Consider the following 20,324-nt stretch of genomic DNA (forward strand, 5'->3'; position numbering starts at 1 on the left):
AAAAGCATATTGTAATGTGAAAATTTAGCACAGTAACAAATATTGTCATACTGCCCACCCCTAAACGCAATAATTCACCACTATTTCCACAGTAGGTTTTAAAAAAATACTTGAGATGACAGCTGCTAATACATATATGTATTCCAGAAGCCTATGTAGTTACCCAGTGATGCCTTAATTACCAGCCATTTACACTACAACAGTATAAGGGAGGCTAAACACAGTGTGCAGTTTCTAGGAATGATCATCTTGTTATCATGGTAATGCACCATACCTATTCAGAAATTAATGAAAAAAAAAAAAGATTCAGACAAAACTTCTTTTGGGAATCAAAGAAAACACATTTAATACTTTAAACATTTACAATCTGAACAAGGTGCTCCTTTTTCCAGAGCTGGGTGGGGGCAGATGGTTGGTCCCCTGTGAGGGCTCACTGGGTTCAGGCTGAGTGAAGTCAGCTGGATTCTACACGTACCACAGGAAGCCAAACTTCTTGTGTAGAAGCTCCTCTCTGGGACGAAGGTTAAAGAGTTCCTCTGGGAGGGGAGTCACCCAGCGATCTGTGTGGAAAACCTTCTCACCCACCTGAACACAGAAAGAACTACGTCATTTCATAAACTTTTCTGATTTACGTTGACTTGTAATCATAATGCATTCTTGTTCCGTACCATGACATTTCTGAGTGAAATGCGGCATCAGGGAGGGTCTGTGAGCTAACTGGGCATTTTTGCTCAATGATAATAGTAGAATGTGAAACATGATATTATTGGTTAATATTATTTTTCTCCACCTGCTGGTGCATGGCGAAGTCATCAAAACAAGCTTTAAAGGTGGGCAAAAGACATTACATTTAGATGAAAGGCTACAGGAAAACAAGAATATGATCACTTGTGCTCAATATGTCCAGACCTCTAGTGCCATTTCACCTACCAATAAACCTCTGGACTTGTTTGAACTGGGCTTTTAGCTAGAATTTCAAACTTAGCTGTGAAAATGTGAAAGAGCTGTGAAAAGCCTGCCACATTAGCACAAGTGTGCTCACGAGATGGCGAGTCAATGTAATTTATACCAACAATCACTATTCAGAACTAAGCTAGCCCTACATATAGACTGAGCAGTGCTAGCTTTATGCCACATTTTATAAAATCATTTAAAGAGTTGTACTGCACAAAAAAGAGAGACATGGAATAACACTGACTCCTAAAAATGAAATCTTCTGGGACTGAACAAATGATGTGATGAAGTCATCACATAAACCCATAATGTGAAAAGCCAAGAAAAGAACCTAATTCTAAATCATACTGACAACAGCTTTACGTCTGATCCTCCCCAATCAGAAATGGATTACACAATTCAGAGTAAGAGAGATACTGAGGATGAGTCTTAAGAACACAGTGTGATGGTAAACAGGATGACATTCAGTATAAAGCCTGACTAGTTAATTTTACATTGTAGTTCAAGTGCATTTTACATTTGATTAACTCCTGCATATTTTTCCTATTCAAACTATGTCTGGATGATGTCGAACAAAAACTAGCACAATATTTTCTAGCTAAAAAAATTATTCGAAATAGATTCGAAAAGATTATGTTGACTTGCATTCTAACACCGCTCCCTTCTGCAGAAACTTCAGACTGCATGTGATTTCCAAAGCCATATCCACGTGCTTTACAGATTAAAAACCAAGGCGTTTTGTGTCATAACCACAATGTTTTCAGAATTCAGTTAACCACCGGGTCACATCAGCTGTACAATAAAGCACTGCAAATTTCACTCAGCAAATCACACACAGCGGAGACAGTGGGGAATTTACTCAACTGTAGACTAATGGTGCCATTATATAACTCAATGTTTTATCAGTAACAGTCCCAGTACCCAGTCACTTGAGCTACTGCAGTGAGTCAATTTGAGGCAAGCTGAGGTTCAAAAGCATGTTGGCCTTTTTAATCGCCTTTCATACATCGCCATCGGATTTCTTGTCCATCATCATGTATCTGAATACATTGCCCTATCGCCCAGACCTAGTTCAAACTAGTCGACTGACCTGACTGGACAAAAATTACAAGCGTAAGCCATTTATTTACTTTATATAAAAAATGTAAGAATAAACACAAATTCAAGAAAAAAAAAACAAAAAAACAAAACAAACAAACAAACAAACAAACAAAAAACGGTCCGTACATAACCAAATCCTACCTTCCAGCCAGGGACATCCTTCATGATAATTGCTTCTTCCTCCAGATTCTCTCGAAGCATTCGTAACGTCCTACAAAAAACAAGGTGAGTAAACAACAAATCACAAAAGCTGACAAAATCTCTGGGTGAGGGTCTTTCAGACCTGACACGCTTCATTTTACTTGCATCTAAACTTACTTTCATTTTATTTATGTCTACAACACAAAAGACTGAAGAGGTTTAACAATTAGAAAGACGAAAACGTTGTGGCATAAAAAAGGAGCCATTTAATCTCTACTCTGTTTATACCTACAGACTGAATAAACTCACAATTGCCTCTCTGTTTACTACTGACTTACACAACTGACTATCCACATCCCTAGACATTAAGATTATTATCAAAAGGACAGTCCAGTCCATGGCAATATTTAGTCTGTGTTTGCAATCCGGTCCTATTGGAAAAGAGCAAAAGAGCATGAAGAATATAGTGCAACAGTGTCTCACCTGCGGTCATGTTCAGCCTGTAGCAGAGGCAGTATAGCTATCCGTGCCTCCAGCTCCTCAATGTGCAACCTCCTGAGAGACGTACACAAACACACACAGAGGTCACGTGAAATCCTGGAGTAATATTTCATCTGCATGTATCTCTATAGCTGATCTGAACTATAGCGGGTTATATGATGTGATATAACAACACACCATATAACCTGAACTTTCTGATGGTCATCAGTAACTATATCAGATCCAGAATTGGAATCTCAAAATGAGACAGCATCCTACAATATCTACACAGCAGAGAAAACTACTGAACCCATATATGGGGCCACATAGAACCCTACCTCCTCTCCCTGTTCCATTGGAAGAGCCTCCAGTAGCCAAATGCCATTATTCCAATACCAATCCCAAACATAGTATACCCTGCGAATGACATAAGAACCATCCTGATGACAGTGTAACAATTAAATGCATTCTACACTTTCAACAGTGCACACTGCCTGTGTATACCAAATTTCTCAAGTGACAGATGAGGAAAACAGTAGCGTCTTTACACACAGAACCTACCTACCTGTAATGTAACCTCCTGCTTTAGACAGATTAGTTAGTCATGTGTGAGTCATGTATTTTCTATACTGTCATGCATGCTGCTTTGTGTAGACTGTACTGCAATAAATAGTCTAAGAAAGTCTACACATCTAAACATATGGTTCAAGGGTTCTTTGACCATGAACCATGAGTTCTACATAGAACAGCTGCATGCTTAAATAGTTCTTTGCCTTGGTGAAATGGTTCATCAGACTGATAAATGTGTTGTTCTATATACAAAGTTTTGGAAAAGGAATCTACATAACACCAATAAGGGTTTCTCTATTGTTACAAGCTTGGCATCGTAACAACAGCAGAACCCTTTTGGTGCCATATAGAACCTTATAACACACATTCTCCATCAATATGGACAACAATTTCACCATGCAAAGAACCATTTAAGCATGAAATGGCTCTATAATCTTAAGAATTTTAAAAGAACCATTGCCTTTACTACAGAACCCCTGAAGAACCACTTGTGTACATGTCAAACCTTAAAGGATTTGTAGAGTGTAGGTTAACGTTAAGTTAGCCTCTGAAGTTCTAGCTGCTCTTGCTATAACCTTTGTTCTTGCTAGATAAAAAATGGCCGTTTTTAATTAATTCATTTCTATTAAATAAATCCGTAACTTACTAATATTATCTAAGAGAGACAGACAATCAAACAGTTAAAAACTTGCACATAGTAGCTAAATATTCAGATGAGGTTTGAGTTGTTGGTGTTTCACAAAAGAAAACAGAAATAAAAATGCATTTCAAAGGACAATATAGTCTTTAAAAAAAGAGATATTAAACCAAAGCTGACCAAACTTTCTTGAAACTGTGTTGCAGTGTTTATCCTGTATTTTCAAACCATTAGCTTTAGCCGTTAGCCTACTAACAACATTATCTTACCGTGTAACTACAATGGTACGTAGACTTTTTTCGACATTTTCATTGACGTGATGGGAATAAACAGATAACGTTCTTGAAATATGAATTATGAAAATCACGTATTGGTTTAAAACCTCCTGTCAAAACGCTTCTGTCTGTGCTGTGGTCGGAGCTCACTAGCTAGCTGGCTAACTAGCCTGTGCTGCTAGCTCCGTGTAGCAATGCCCTACCCATACAACTGAAATACGACAGCTGACCACTTTAATAACCACACAGATGGGGACATTATTGCGATTACTGACCAGAAAACCCCCTTTTGGGTAGATTTCGCTTGTAATCGATCGGTCCATAACCTCCCGGAGGAGGCATGTCCTGCTTCACCTTGGACGCCGCCATCTTCCTCCTCCCTCCACCACCGAGCCGAGCTCAGGATTTCAGAGTCAGCGCTGCTCCACACCGCCACCAAACACACCACACACCACACAGCAGGGGGACACTAATTCAGACTCACACTGACCAGACACTTCACACCTCCTTATGCTGTTTCTACACTCACTGTCCACTTTATCAGCTCCATTTACCATACAGGCGCACTTTGTAGTTCTACAATTACAGACTGCAGTCCTGTACACGTTGTTAGCCCCCTTTTACCCTGTTCTTCAATGGTCAGGACCCCCATAGGACCACCTAAGAGCAGTTATCATTTGGATGGTGGATCATTCTCAGCACTGCAGTGACACTGACTTGATGTGTTAGCTTTTAAAAATACCCTGAGAGGAACAAATCCAACAAAGTTGCACTTAAAGGGGAATTCCATCAACTTTTCAGAATTTCTACATAATTAAATGGTGAAGATGTAAACAAGTTATTCAGAGTGGTTTGATGTGAAATGCTCATATACACTGAGAGAACCGTCCACAGTGGTGGTGATAGGAATTTAAAGAGTTTAATGGCTCTAAAATCTAGTTATTATTTGAAATGTTTATGGATTCATAGTCTGATGTCCGAGATGTTGTTTATGATAGTTTGAGCTAAAGTTCAGGCCTAAAACTTATTTTTAAAAGTAATATGTGACAGAGTGGGGGACGCTGTAAGTCCACACAGAAAACATATTTTCAGATTTACCACTATTTTACCATAATCAGCATCACATACATCCACTCAGCAGACAGAGTTTCACTGGTGGTTTTGGATAGAACATAAAATGATGAAGTGGCTGGTCACATCATACAATACTAATACAATAATAATTTTAATAATATTTAATAATATTCTCTCTGTGTAATGAAAGCCACACTGTGTCAGGATGTTATCAGCTGGAAATATGGCACCTTTGTAAGTTGTGTTTTGCTCGTACAAAAAAAATGATTATGCTTTAAACTGTGCAAAATGTAATATTTAATTTGATCATAAATAATTTTAAAAGATCATAATGACAGAATAGCGTTGAAAAAATAGTGCATTGATGAAAATAGAAAGTTTGCAAATTACAATGAAATGGTCAACAACAAGGTCATTTCAAGCCCAAGTCATTGAACATTTGGACGACTTCTGGACGAAATGTGTTAAATTGCCTTGTGCTTGAAGCTGTGGAAATTTGGTAGAATCCAAGATTTAATGAGATGTTTAATGAGATGTTTCAAGGCATTTTCAACAGACACTTTTTCTAAAGAGACTAGAAACCTCAGTGCTGGGAGTAGTTCAGTTCAGCAGTGCAGTCAAACTTCTGACTGATACTGTAGTTTAATAAAGCTGGAAACACTGATAATTATGGTGATTTTTATTCATTTATTTCTTTATATATTTTGCATAAGCTTTCTGACCAGGGATCTATCGTTCAAAAACTCCAAGTGACTGTCACAGCTGCAACAGCAGGAAAATGTTTATTGTTTATTACATTATTCTTGTATTTTATTATTTCCCTGAGGTGCACTTAAAGCCTTTGTGTGATTTTATGTACCAAGGCCAGTCATAATTCATTTTGCATGGATATTTTCCTCCTTTATACCTTAGCATGAAACAGACTGTTTCTGTGCCTGTAAGACTGGTATATGTAAATGAGCTCTGTTCTGGTTGGTTGCCCTATAGTTGTGCCTCATTCCAAAAGCAGTCCAGACTGAAACACTCTTTATAACTTCAGTATGAATGGGTGGAGCTAAACTGCTGTAGGCTGAACAGGGCTCAGCTTCCCAAAAGCATCTTGGTGGTAAGATCATCTTAACAGGTAGAAGGTGCTCAATGTGATGCTCACTACACCATTTAAGAATCATCTTTCAGCTAAGGTAGTTTTGGGAAACCCACAGATGGTTATATGTATATATGTTGGTTTGTATGACATCGCAAAAACAGTGCAACAGGCTGTTTTTGCAGCTTAGTTTCCATTTGTTGGGTTTATGGACTGGAGAGTGAACAGTGTGTATCTGAAACTTTAATGTTTATACAGTACATCATACTCCTATTTAAAAAATCATTCAGTTTTTATGATATGGGGGCTTTAAGTATATTTGTTTTATTTGAAGGTTTAGTACTTGTGACTAAGGCATTGTCGCCGGTAGAAATGGAAACTGTCATAAACATACTGAATATTGAAACACTGGTAAAATATTTGTTATAAATAATAAAAATAAATATTTAGTGTCACCACTGTCACCACTAGTCACTCCAGCTGTACTATTTATAGTACAAATACACACAAACAAAAAACCTTAAAGAAGACACACAAAATGAAAGGGTTAAAAGTCTTTTTATTATTACTTTATAGAACTGGGAAACAAAAGTAAACCTAACAAATAGTAACATCACTTTGTACAGTGCGACGGGGCCGGAGGCAGCAACGAGCTGGCGCCGCACACAGCAAGCACTGCCCGTTCCCCTGCAAACAGAACGATGCGACATCATCAAACAGCATTGGTCAGGAAAGCGTGGCGGCCTCCGTCTCCTATTGGCTGAGTAGTACAGCATCAATACTGAGGGTGCTGGGAAATAAACCAAATCTCAATGCCCAGGGATGGTAGAACAGGCAAAAATTACATACCAAAAAAAAAAAGTTTAGGTAAAGTGTAATAGAGCACAGAGTTTAAAATATGAAACAGGATAAGCTGTATTTTTGTTTTGCGCTACAGCACAATCGCATAAAAAGACATTTCTGCCCAAATAACTGAAAGGTCCAAATCAGAAATGCTTGTGAAAGGAAAGATTAAGGGCACAGACTCTGACTGTAAAATGGTAGAGGGAGCATTACTTTCTCCAAACACATTACATGATCTAAGCGTTGCAGTGCTTTTGAGATCTTACAAATGACATCTGAATGTTTGAAGGCTTGGCTGTGTTCTGCACAGTCCTTGGGAAAAAATCAGTCTTACCAAATCCTAAACTGAAATATCGCTAAAAGCCTCTAACTCCAGGCAGTAAAACTCTGTTCATGAGGTGCAATTTCTGAAGCTGCTTGCTAGGCAAAGCCATTATGTTTACAGCTAAGTGGCATCTAAAATTATAACTGCGTGAGGAGTCAAATCAAATGGACTGTCAATGCACAAACACATATAAGCCAATTATACAAATACTCTGTAATGGATTCTTCAGTGTTACAACTGTGTTTTCTTTGTCTTTTGATTTTGTGAACCGTAATATGTGAATAAAAATGTTTCAGGAGTAACAAAATAAATATAAAAACACCCTCACGCACCTCTCAAGAAGGGGGCTGGAGATTCTGTCAGTGAAAACCTTCATTATAGGTATTCCATTAGGGTCGTTTATGATCTATATGTTACCTATACAACTCACAGGGCTAAAATAAGCTGTGGCATGAACTACCTGTGACTAACTTCAAACTAAAAGCAAAGAAAAATAAAGTACTGTGTTGTTAAAGAGGACCCAACAATTTCTGAAGCACAAAATCTTGAAAGAGACACTTAAACGCAAGTCCAGTCGAGCCTCAAGTCGACGTAGCAATATAACTTAACTTATACTCAAAAGAAAAACAAAAAACAAACAAGAAAAAATCCTAAAGTTAGCCTCAAATGGCTCTTCATTTATCATCGCTAGCTTTCATTTTGCGCTTGAAGATTTATTCATAATGTTAATTTTTTTTTTCTGGAATTTTTTTGTCAGTCTGTCTTTTTGTTGTTTTTTAGCAAAAGTTTTATTTATTATTTATTTTTTTTCCAAGAACTGAAGCTATACAGTCTCAAATAGACCCATGATTCATTTCACATCGAGCACAGACACCCAGTCTCTTTGTGTCGGCGCTCAAAGTCCATCAAGCAGAAGAACCCAATGTGGACTTCCTAGCGCTTCATTCGCATGAGTAACAGCTACCCAGCGTCAGAGCCGTTCTAGGGTCTGGTCCGGTCTGGGGTTACGAAGTATGATTCTGTTGTCATTTACAGCCTTGCAGCGACAGCAAGAGTGGAAGCCCTTTAACCTGTTTTTCCTGTTGGTTTCTTTTTATTTTCAATTCGCTTCAACAAAAATCACACTGTTCCCGAATGATCAATGATCAGCTGAGTTTTTCAAGACAAAAGAAAAAAAAAAAAAAACACACAGTACTGGGAAAAAGCAATCAAAAATCTAGATCGTTGAGAGAAAGAACTGTAGTAGAAGATAAAGATGAAGATGAGGGCACATTCTCATCTTGGTCGATTTCTTTAGAAAGAGCTCCTCAACTGAACGCTATGTTTCCAGAGCTGTTCCGGAACCAAAGGTTCTAGAATCCGTGAGGTTTTGGAACTGTTCCAGACTCTCAGGTGAGGTTCTTGAGTTTGTAGAAGTGGACAGGGGCTGATTGTGATTGTGGCCATGATGAAAGGTCAGCTGAAGGTTATATGTGGCAGGCTTTATTTCCATGTGTTTGCAGTCTGGGAGATGGATCTAGAGGGGATCATGTCTAAGAGGTACTCCCTCTGACGCTCCACAGCCGAGGCTGAAGTCTTGTGCACAGACAGGCTGGGGTTCACATAGGCCATAGTCACGCCTGCAAACAAAGTAAGAAAAAAAAAAAGAAAAGGAAAGACAGGCAGAAGGTAAGGAATGAGTAAACTCACATATGCATGCACAAAACAGTCATAATTAACTTAATTATTAATTAACATAATTAACGGCAGTCCTAATCTGAGATACTTCAGATTCATGAAGCATCTCAGATCCTAGATCGGCAGTCCTAATCTGAGATACTTAATGAATACGGGCCCAGAAGTATAAACAGACTCCTGTACAGACTCCTTTCAGATATGCGGGGTTGTTTGGAAGGCTGCTTCCCAACAGCCAAGAACAGAACAACATTTAATCGTTTTTCCCCATATCTTCTGCTCCAATAACTACAGACTGCCCGCATTAACAACACGCCGCATTACTTCAGGGTGAATGGTTGGGGCTAAACTGCTGTTGGCTGAATGGGTGGTCTTATGTAAATGTGTTCATCTGTGACATCACAACCACAAGGAATTACAAACAGGCTGTTTTTCCAGGTTAGTTTCCATTTATCAACTGTGTGGACTCAAGAATGTGGACATGCTGGAACTTTGTTTGCAAAGTAAGTCAAAGTCTTATTTGAAAAATAAATACATAAATAAAAAGCAAGGAAAATGTGCTTTTCTATGATATGGACCGCTTAATATGCTGAAGTAATACTTCAGTACACCTAAAAATTTTTGTAAACACATACAAACACATACATACAGGGCAGCAGTAAAGTAGTACACTTTAGTAGTACCCATGTGAGTCTAAACATTAGTCCAATTTCAGTGGACAGACTGAAAGCGAATGGAGGGAAACACCAACATTTAAAACACCCCAACACCAGAAGAATGAAATGAATCCAACAGAACAAAGGATTATACTCATACTTACCTATAAGGACAGCCAGCACTTTAATCAAACTTTAATCAAGTATTTATTTTAGGACAGCACAGATCTACTTTACTGACAGAGTTGGGGTCAAATCCGTTTTTTGTTTTCAGTAAAGGGGCATTCTTTAACTTGGAAGTGAACCCCAACTCTCACAAAGCACCTCTGTGATGAGCAGGGATGAGTCAGAAGCAGAGGAAGGGACAGAGACGGTGGGGGAGAAGGTCAAGAAAACTGAAGAGAAGGGAGGGGGGGTGCTTTTTTTTTTTTCGGTCGGACCCATGAGGGGGCTCAGAGTCTACCTGGTGTCACGCTGTTCTGCTTCCTCCAGTTGGAGGAGGTGGCTGGGTTTTGGTTCCTGCTGCCGCCACTGCTGCTGCTGCTGCTGCTGTTGATCTTTGACCCCTGACGCACAGCATGCTTACCTGGCCTGCTGACCAGCGCGGCGGCGGCCACGGCATTCTGGAGCTGAGAGGACGGTGAGAAGGAGTGTGGGACCCCGCGCAGGGCCCCCACAGACTGCTGAACGCTGCGGGACAGCTGAGCAGGACTCTAGAGGAAACGAGCACATAAAGAACAGCACCAAATGATCATGAGGATTTCTTCATTTAAAAGTGTCTATCAATGTGTATCAATGTATAATGAAGGTGTTCTACAGACTGGGGATTCAAACGTTATCTACTAAAATACTTTATTTATTTTACCAGTATCAGCAATACAGATATTACTGCACTGATTTTTTTTTATAATTCTGTCTTGTGTGATTTTATTCATAAGTTAACATTAGGCTGGGCCTACACTGCACGATTTTTTGCCTGATTTTAAACCAGAATTTGCCCCTTGTGACAAATCTGAAGCATCTTCCAGGTCAGGAGCTCGACTGGAAGTGACGGATACTGCAGATGATCTGTTAGTGCAAGAGGAGAAACAAGTGAATCTTTAGCCCTCGATCAAGCTCTGAAGTGATCGGAGACTCTCCAATATTGCCAAACGTTTAATATTTACAACTTAAAACGTTCATGAGTGCTGTAGTTTGAGAAGGTCAGAGATTTACTCAATGAGTGATTCAAACAACAGCCAATCAGAGAGCTAGAGGAGTGAAGAAAAAGACGTAGAGACGTGCACGGACACCTCCTGGACAGCTAAGCGGAAACAGAGGAGCTGCATGTAAAACAGGCAATTAAGAGCCGTTATCTTGTTTATAAGCTGTGGATCTGGACGTCAAAGCACTCTCTTTACAATTTCAGCTCTGTAAATAACTCTCCCAGTCACATATTCTTATAATTAATTCTGAATAGTACCTGAAAAATCTATCAAATTGTGACAAAACTTGAGATTTTATAATGCATAAGATTGTTTCATAAAGAAATGCAATCATATCAAAACTTTGTGAGGTCAGAGACTTACTTCCTTACAAAACACCAATTTCCAAAGTTAGAGAATACAGATTATAAAACTATGTAATTTCTATACTGCTGTCAGCAAGTGAACATTTCAGTAGCTGTAGTTACAGCATCACGGTGAAGGTGGGCTCACCTGTGTGATACTGGAATGGTGGCGGCTGATTGGCTGGGTGGATCTGCTGTGCTGATGAGGCTGAAGCGAGGAAGAGGAGCGCTGCTTCATCTGGGACACGATCACCTGCTGCTCGGCCTTCACTCCGTGGGATGAGGATGAAGAAGAGGATGGTGAGTGGGAGACGGGCGAGGCGGCCTGCTGCAGGATCCGCTGCTCGATCTCCTGCTCCTGCTGCAAAGCTTTCACGAAGGCTGCCTTCAGCCGGTTGGTGTGCTCCGCCTTCAGCGCCTTCTTCTGATTGGTGGACATGCACTGCTCGCACATTATGGCCCCGCCCTTATCCTTACGCCAGCGGCAGGTGAAGTCCGTCTTGCACTGGGTGCAGGTGAAGGGCTCTGTAGAAGCTAACGCTGTAGGCAGAGCACCACCCATTTTACCTTTGAAAAGGGAAGAGGGAGGGGACAGGGTGGGAGAGAAAGAGAACATTAAAATACTTCAAAGTTGTAGGAAAAAAGAAAAGAACAGAGAAGAAAAAAACAAGGGAATAAATAGCAAAGAAAGCAAAGAAAAAAAGCAAAAGAATTAAAAGAAGAATAATAAAAGAAGAGAACAAACAGAAAAACAGAAAAAATTTAGAGAGACAAAGACAACCAACCATGAAATCTACAGTCAGATTTCATGTTTTATGTTCTGCCAAATGCAATAATAAAGACAGAATAGCTGATCTGAGTTGTGTACCTCTCCCCAGAGTGTCCAACAGACACTGCACCACCTCCTCCAGGCCCACCAGGTAGATGAACTCGTTGTTGGCAGCTGAGGGCAGGAAGTTGAGCTCTGGAGCAGGGGGTTTGGGGGGTGGGATCTCCAGTAGGGTTTTCTCCAGCTGCTTTCGCAGGGCCAGCTTGGCTGCGGCCTGCCGGCTGGCCGGAGACTCATTGGCACTAGCCACTGCGCTCTGAGAGGTCCCCGAGGTGGTACTGAGGTTGGCGGCTGTGGACTAGAGGGTGAAGAGAGAAATGATTAAAAGATCGATTTGTGATGGAGCACTTTCATTGTTGAAAAACTCAGCCAATTCACTTCTTCCATTTAGCGTTAAGAGTTACGAGAAAAGCCTAATACACATCAATAAATGAGAGGAAATGTGAGCATTAAGAAGAATAAATGGTCCATTAGCTTGAGAAAAGACTAAGACGTTCAAAGCGTCACTGCTACATCCAAAATGTACCAAATTTAAAAAGGAAAAAACAAACAAAACCTGCGACACATAAAAACCAGTCATAAAACATAAGAGTGTGTTCACTCTAAACTATTGAAAGTAATAATACATTTTGATGAAGCTTTTTTCCACTTATATTGTTACAACAAATGCACTGTTTTTTTAATGGAAGAAAATCTTTGTTTAGAGTGAAATTTGAGCAAACAAGACAAAATAATCATGAGTAATCACAATATTTTGTGTAATTGATCACAATTAATTATTATAATCGTTTGACAGGCCTAGAATTAAGGCACTCACAGACCAACCTCTAATCCTGTCACTAATATTATATAATTGTCTGGCATCTGACCCATACTGTGCAGGCCTAATGTACACAACAACATCACAGACCTGACTGACGTTGACGAGCAGGTTAGTATTGGCCACGTTAGCCACACGGATGAGGCCTGGCTGGATGAGTTTCTGGCCCTGTACGGTGGGCACGGAGGCCCTAGGAGCCAGCAGGAGAGGTGGCGGTCCTGACCCAGAGTACTGCTGCTGCTGCTGCCGCAAACTCGCTATCTGCTGCGGCGTCACTGAGATCGTCTAGAGAAGCGAAAGAGATGAACACATCCACCAACAGGATGAAAAATCCTTCCCTAATAACTTGTTTAATGTATTTGTTCTAAAATGAAAACCCCAAACCAAAGTATAGAACAAAAAGGGTCACACCAGTTCAATGAAACTCCAGAATCTGGTCTTCATTATGCCTTTAAAGCACTTGAACTGAGCACAAGAAACCTGTAATGCAGGGATGAACAGTGAGCAGTTATCTGAGACTCACCTGACCTCCTCTGACCAGTGGAGGCATGATGATCTGAGAGTTCTGAGAGCCGTGTTTGGACACCTGGCCTCCACGCACCAGAGGAGGAGGTATGACCGTACCTGAGCTCCGACCGGACACAACCTGCACAATCACAACACAATCACCATTCATGGATTTTTAATATGTATTTTGATATTTAAAGCAAAAAAGCAAAATTTGCATAAAAGTGTGTATGCTCGCATGAGGATAAAAAACAAATTAGAAAGTGATACATTTTTAATAAATATGAATAGAATGAAGTCATATGACTAATCAGACGTTTTCCCTGGCAGTAGCTACAAAAGCAGGTGCCAGTGAAGAAATTAAAATGCACCTTATTAAAGAAAAAATGTAACTGTGATAGTAAACGGTAAACAAACATGAAGTGGCTGCTGCTGATTAGCAGACATTTCCTGAGTCGTTATATTTAGCAGTGCCACTAAATAAAATACAGCCATAAAATTAAACAAGACAGCAACAAAACTTGCACATCATCAAGGATTTCTGTGTAAAAAGTTTATGTATCTTTTACGTACTGGTTTCACCGACGTGACAGTTTTGTTCCTTTCAAGTTTATTTGCTTGAACTTAATTCAACAGCTCGACAGAAACCTGGCAACTGACAATCAAATAACTCTGCATTCACAGCAGCACACCAAACTCAAAACACATTACTGATCTGCCAAAGAACAAAAATGTCCCTGAATAAAAGTAAGCATCATACTCTTTATGCATTTAAACTAGAGGTGTCTGTTCTGAAGACTTCCCCAGTAATTAAATTTATAAGCATCAATAAAGAATATTTTTCTTAAGAGTGTATGTCTAAAAGCCTTTACACACCAAGCGCAATTTATTCAGACAACAATAAATTGCATATGCGTATAACTGAAGACATCTTGGACAACACCAAATGCGAATTTTCAGATGGTGAAAAAACTGTGACCAATCACGGTTGTTTCTGCTGTTGGCATGGTGACAACCAAGATGACAAAATGACTGTCAGAGCAACTATAACTTTTTGTCAAATGTCAAAAACTTCTCCGGACTTTGTGTCTTTATGAGGTCTGTAGTATGTTTATGTGGTGCTTGTTCTCTTCATGGACATCAAGGTGCTGGAGAGTGACTTTTCCTTGAGAAAGTTATTGTGACATGACATCTCCAATCTATCCTACCAGACAGGGCGCATGACATACGGCAAAGGAGTCGTGTTGCCCCATCATTGTAGAACTGGGTGAAAAGTATCTGCGGAGATTATTCTGGAACTTTAAAGGCTTTGGGCCTGACTGAGACTTACTGTTGCAGACATCATTATATTTGTTGACAACTTAACCAACGACACTGGGTTTAGTTGCTGCTCAACCAATCCTAGTCTCCATTATAATAGGTGTGACAGGTAATGACGAATCAGTGATTATATGCACAGCCTGCCTAATTTACTTTTAACTGGGATAAAGGGGAAGCTGCTTTGTCCAAGTCTGTTAGATGAAGGGGTGAGGGTGCTTTCTTCCTCACCTCACACAGGCTTTTGAGTCTTTCTGCCTTTGTTAAGACTTTGTGTGTGAGGTTATGTGTGTTTATGGGAACATGTTGACCTTTTGAGATGGTCTTTTTCCATTTTCTCTCCATTCTCTTAATTATATTTCCCTTTTCTTTTCCTGTAATTTTGAAAAGCACCTTTTCTACTAAATTTTAAAATTTCAATTAATGGTCTTCTCTTTTTGCTTTTTGGTAAATATCACATCACAGAAATTATAAATGGGTGTTTTTCATACATTTTTAATTTTTATCTCCGTCATTCTGTGGTAAAATACTCAACAGTTCCAACTTATCACAATGTCTTGTGTATCATGGAAACATCTTAAGTACTGCCCACCTCCAATTGAAACTAGACAGACATTTTTAAATGGTAGTAGAACTGAAACAGAGAACAAAGTATAATAACATAGTACATATTGCTATTTATAAATAAACTGCAGGTTCTAAGTACGACCGCTAGTATATTTCAGTAATGAGGTGTGGTAAAGTGGGTCATCAGTTAAAGCGTGTGGTAGACTGGGTGCAGATATAAAGTGAGGTAAACTGTGGGAATGTAAAACATTCGGTGGAATCGTAGTAAAATGATGTACACTGATGTAAAAATGTGGTAACATGCAGTCCTGGCACTTACAGGCTGAGCTCCTTTACCGGACACTGAGCCTCTGACTAGCGGGGGAGGCGTGGCCACCGATCCTGAACCCAGTGGCTGAAAAGAGAAACAGATAACTCTTAAAAATCATAGTTATCACTGACAATAAAGACAACATTAGGGATGTAACAATTCAACATATTGAATTGTGTCGCAGCTTATTGTATTGTGTCATATTGCTCTATTGTGACCGGGACACTATAAATCATAGCTTTTGTTTCAAATGCTGTACTTTTATGATGCTGAATGCACTATCCATTACACTAATAATGGAAACATTAACATAAGGCAACTTTTGAGACCCTTGTTTTTGCTGTATTGAAGCGAGACACCACTGTATCATACCAAAAAAAAAATTTGTTTACTGTGTATTCTTGTTGCCCAGAGGAAAAAAAAAAATTGTTCAAATCTAAACAAATAAAAAAGATCAGAAGTGCAGACTTGAGTCTCTTAATACAGACTGTAAATCTATGTATCTATGTAATGTAAGTGATTATATATAAATAGTACATCAAAAATGACTTCAACCAAAGCAATGACTCTGTACTTCTTTTATAATAATCTTGTCACAGAGCCGTACAGATATCAAATAATGACAAGTAGGTCAAACCAATGTCATTCTAACATCTCACAAAATTCAATAAGGATGCTATAGTGAATCGGATAACACTGACACTGAGGATCACAGCTACTTTAAAGCTCGTGTTTCAGCAGAGTGTATGTACTGGTATCAGTGTCTGTGCGATACCTTCTGAACGCTGGTCTCTTTGTGTATCTGACTCTGTCGAAGTTTCTTCAGCAGTACCAGTTTAGCCTCCTCCAGCCTCAGCTCCTCCTTCAGCTGTTTAATGATACGCTCCCTCTCTTCAGGACTGCTCTTCTACATACACAGACAACAATTTAGGATTAGACCAGAGTAAACTTCACCAACACACACACACAATTACAACTAACAGTCATTCAAGGACCCTCTGCTGCTGTATTATAAATGTTACTGTTACACTATACTATACAGTAATGTGCAATAATTTAATTTCTAGTCAAAATGATCATTAAGTAGAAGTTATTCTTTTTCAGGAAATATTTCTGAGGACATCAAGTAAAAAGTGAAAAAACAGGAATTTCCAAAGCTGGAGTTTAAAAATGATTAAAAGCTTCAGAGAAAACAGGAAAGCAAGGCCTGGTAGACACCAAAACTGTCACTATCAGATAAACAGTACAGGAGAAAACCAAGCTCCACTCTTGCTTCAGATCTAAAAAAAATTCACAGGCGTTTCTGTCCATCCTTCCACTGTGAGAAGACAACAACACTTTGAGTCTGAAAGAATGTGTAGCTGTCAAGAAGCCTTTACTGAGAAAAGGAAATACTAAACTTGCAAATCTCAGAACAAAAACTGACCAGCTATGGAAAATCTAATTTCTCTGAAAATGTAAAGCAAGTCTTCTGAAAATAATGAACTGTAATAAAGGCAAAAAGGGTGTACACAGTAAATAATGAAAAAAAATGTACTATATTAAAATCAGGGGTGTCCAATCTTATCCGCAGAGGGACGATGTGGCTGCAGGTTTTCACTCCAACAAAGCAGGAGGTCACCTAATCAAATTTTTGAAGACCAACTGATTAAACAAGTAGAATCAGGTGTACTTCAGCTTATTGGGAGTGAAAACCTGCAGCCACTCCGGCCCTTTGCGGATAAGATTGGACACCCCAGTATTAAATAGTTGAGGACCACTTTTCTCTTAAATATAGGTTTTCTGTTGATGCTGAAAATGAATAATTTGTATCTAATGTTCCGATGTAAAATTAAATAAATAAAAGGATAATAAAGTCAAAAGGTCTTTGACTTTTGCACAGCACTGTTTATTATTATAAATGTAACATTAAAAAAAAACTGTGGATGTATTAATGATGAGAAAACATTAACAGTCATTAGCTGATCTAATGAAGAACACAGACACACACACACACACACACACACACACACACACACACACACACACACGTATAAATAGATATAATAATGTCTAATATAAGCAGTTAGCAGCTGAATCCTGACCATGAGCAGATCAGTGTCCAGTTCTTTGAAGTGGCCGTTCATCTGGGGACTGGACGGCTCATTATCGGACAGAACGATGACATCATCTGGTGACGGAGGCCGCTTCTCTTTCTTAATGTCACTGCAATAGAAGAGAGACTGTAAGAGGGCAGAAAAACCATAACACAGCATGGCAACACTTACTTCAAATATTTTTTCCTCTTAAAATAAATCTAAACATTTATTTCATGCCTTATTCCAAGGCACAATATTGCTGAGCTTAACTAATGAGCAAATGAAAATGATGCAGCAAAATAGTTCCATTATTTTTTAAGGAGATAAACTGAAGGCAAGAAGATTCAAGACCACATTAAATATCAATTCAAATCTTGAATTGGCCACTCAAACCCGAGCTTGACTGTTAAAAATACATCAGTGTACCTGAAGGGCATCCTAATGTATTTTCACCACTAGAGGGAGACAAATACACAATTTTAATAAATCCCACAAATCCTCAGATTTACTACTTATGGAAGCTTATGGACCAAAGTAACACTTTAAAGAGGTGAATCTTACTGCCTTACTACTGTACCCAAGTCTATTCATTCATTTAAAAGTCAATTAATTTGAACTGCTTTTATGCTTATTAATGAAGTTCTTTCAGCATGAAAATAGAAAACATCTGTAGATCTTTATGATTCAGCCAAAAAAAAATAATTTATCAACCAATTCAAATAATATAAAAAGAAACCAATAATGATTACATAAGGGATCATAAGAGCTTGGTTGATCGGTGGTCTCCTTATCAGTGTCCCAATATCAGCATTGCTCAGTCTGCATACAGTGCTCTTGGTCTTATCTCAGTGCGCATGTGTGCATGTGACAAATGAGGACATGTGCAAAGACCAATTAATGGGGCTCAAAGAAAATGAATTGGTGGTTAATACCACAGAAAACATGTAGAAAGTTACTGACATACAAAACCTCATGTTTCTGAAATGACATCTTTACAGAAAAGAAGAAAAAACAGCTTTAATGTTAATGTACCTCAGTGGAACATGTCATTTTGGATCATTTCTATCACACAATGTAAAGAGCAGCTGGAGGTTTCAAACGTAAAATATGTAAATTAGTAATGAAGTTTTGACATAACAGCAATGACACATACATGACATGTATATACTGATGAATATGTGGCACTGTAGATACAAGAGTTTAAGGTATAGGAACTGTTCCGAATACAGGGTCAGACTTTGACCAAATACGGCCCTGCATGAACCCGTTTAGTGAACCTTGCCTACTGCAGTTGCAAAACACTCTTATTAATCCATATATAGCACTGAACAGTATATTGTTTGTTAATCGTTGTTGCAATATTGGCTTTTGCAATACTGATACTGCAAAAAGGCTGCAAAATGCAAACGATCCCTTTAATACATCACAAAAAAATTTCATCGTGTGCTGTGAGCATAGGTCTCTTCTTGCTACAAGCAGGCTATGCAGTCACTCAGCGATGAAGTCTGAAAAATGAATTAAGTAATTTTTCATTCTTGCATACAACATAAATACATAATTGGGGTGGGAGGAGGCATTTTCTATTGCTCACTGCCCCTGGCTACAACATTTCAGATTTTGGCCACTAAAAATACCCAAGCAGCCACTCACCTTACTGAGCTTTTTCTGCATTTATCCTTGTCTGAATTCATGTAACTGTAACCACCACAATAGCTAGCGTGATGTTAGTGACAAGGTGGTCCCCACTGCTGAGCTGGTCCGTCTGGCATTACAAATGCTTTAGCTGACGTTTGCCAATACCACTCTATGAAGTAAGGTTTCAGATCAATCAAAAAAATCTGCTGTTACATCAAGAGGCTATCACCGCAGCACCTAAACAGGACCTAATGAAATTGATCAGGGTCATGGTGGACCTGCCAGGGTGGACCACTGCATCTCTGTCGAAGTTCATGTAAAGTTTTAACTAAATATTTCCCTGTTCAAAGAAACACCTGAGTTTTTGATACTTAAGTGTGGTTGTTAATTGCAAATACAATGTATATATGATAAACGTTTCCATTTGTCATATTATGTTGGCAACAGGATTCAGTGGCTTAGCGGCCACTCAGGGCCCCCAGATATTCAGAATGACTGAATCAGAACTGGATGTTTTGATGAATCAAGGGAGTCACATGAATCAACAGCGTTAAATAATATAAATGGTCAAAACGAATAGTAGGGGTCCCCCAATCAGTGTTTAATGAAGAGCAGGGATATCACAATATGGAGCAATATAATTGCAATATTCCAAATGCGTTATTTCTTCTCATCTAAGCCATGTGTTGATTGAGAAGCATAAACAGGAAAAGGCCTCAGCCATCGGATAAGTGATGAGAGTTCAAAAGTCAATAAATGTAGGGTCCTTAGCGCCCCACAGACGGTCCACATTCTTCCCTCAACCCTATGTGTTGTGACCCCTATGTTTTAGGTTGGGGGCCCTGAGGACCAGGTTGGGAACCACTGAACTACACAACACAAAAGTAATCAGCAGTAA

The 20,324-nt window shown here is 39.1% G+C and overlaps 2 protein-coding genes across 3 annotated transcripts in view; both read right to left on the reverse strand.

Moving 5' to 3' along the window:
• Positions 1-317: 317 nt before the first annotated feature.
• ndufa13 (NADH:ubiquinone oxidoreductase subunit A13) lies at positions 318-4,576 on the reverse strand. Its single transcript, XM_036556601.1, has 5 exons — positions 4,434-4,576; positions 3,015-3,093; positions 2,680-2,751; positions 2,197-2,266; positions 318-585 (listed from the first exon to the last, which is right to left on the reverse strand). Exons 1-5 carry the CDS (start codon positions 4,525-4,527, stop codon positions 466-468), a joined length of 435 nt encoding a protein of 144 aa, XP_036412494.1. The 5' UTR covers positions 4,528-4,576; the 3' UTR covers positions 318-465.
• Positions 4,577-6,855: 2,279 nt separating this feature from the next.
• LOC118796735 (transcriptional repressor p66-alpha-like) overlaps positions 6,856-20,324 on the reverse strand; it is a 50,660-nt gene continuing 37,191 nt past the window's right edge. For both annotated transcript variants that reach the window (XM_036555814.1, XM_036555813.1), the window contains exons 3-11: positions 17,798-17,918; positions 16,489-16,620; positions 15,723-15,797; positions 13,536-13,658; positions 13,103-13,297; positions 12,232-12,490; positions 11,512-11,930; positions 10,278-10,527; positions 6,856-9,103 (exon numbers count right to left, since the gene is read on the reverse strand). In XM_036555814.1, coding sequence (XP_036411707.1) covers positions 8,967-9,103; positions 10,278-10,527; positions 11,512-11,930; positions 12,232-12,490; positions 13,103-13,297; positions 13,536-13,658; positions 15,723-15,797; positions 16,489-16,620; positions 17,798-17,918 — 1,711 coding nt within the window. In that variant the 3' untranslated portion in view covers positions 6,856-8,966. The remainder of the gene's footprint in view (positions 9,104-10,277; positions 10,528-11,511; positions 11,931-12,231; positions 12,491-13,102; positions 13,298-13,535; positions 13,659-15,722; positions 15,798-16,488; positions 16,621-17,797; positions 17,919-20,324) is intronic.

This window comes from Colossoma macropomum, unplaced genomic scaffold (assembly GCF_904425465.1).
Source record: "Colossoma macropomum unplaced genomic scaffold, Colossoma_macropomum, whole genome shotgun sequence".
In the NCBI taxonomy this organism is placed as follows: Eukaryota; Metazoa; Chordata; class Actinopteri; order Characiformes; family Serrasalmidae; genus Colossoma; species Colossoma macropomum.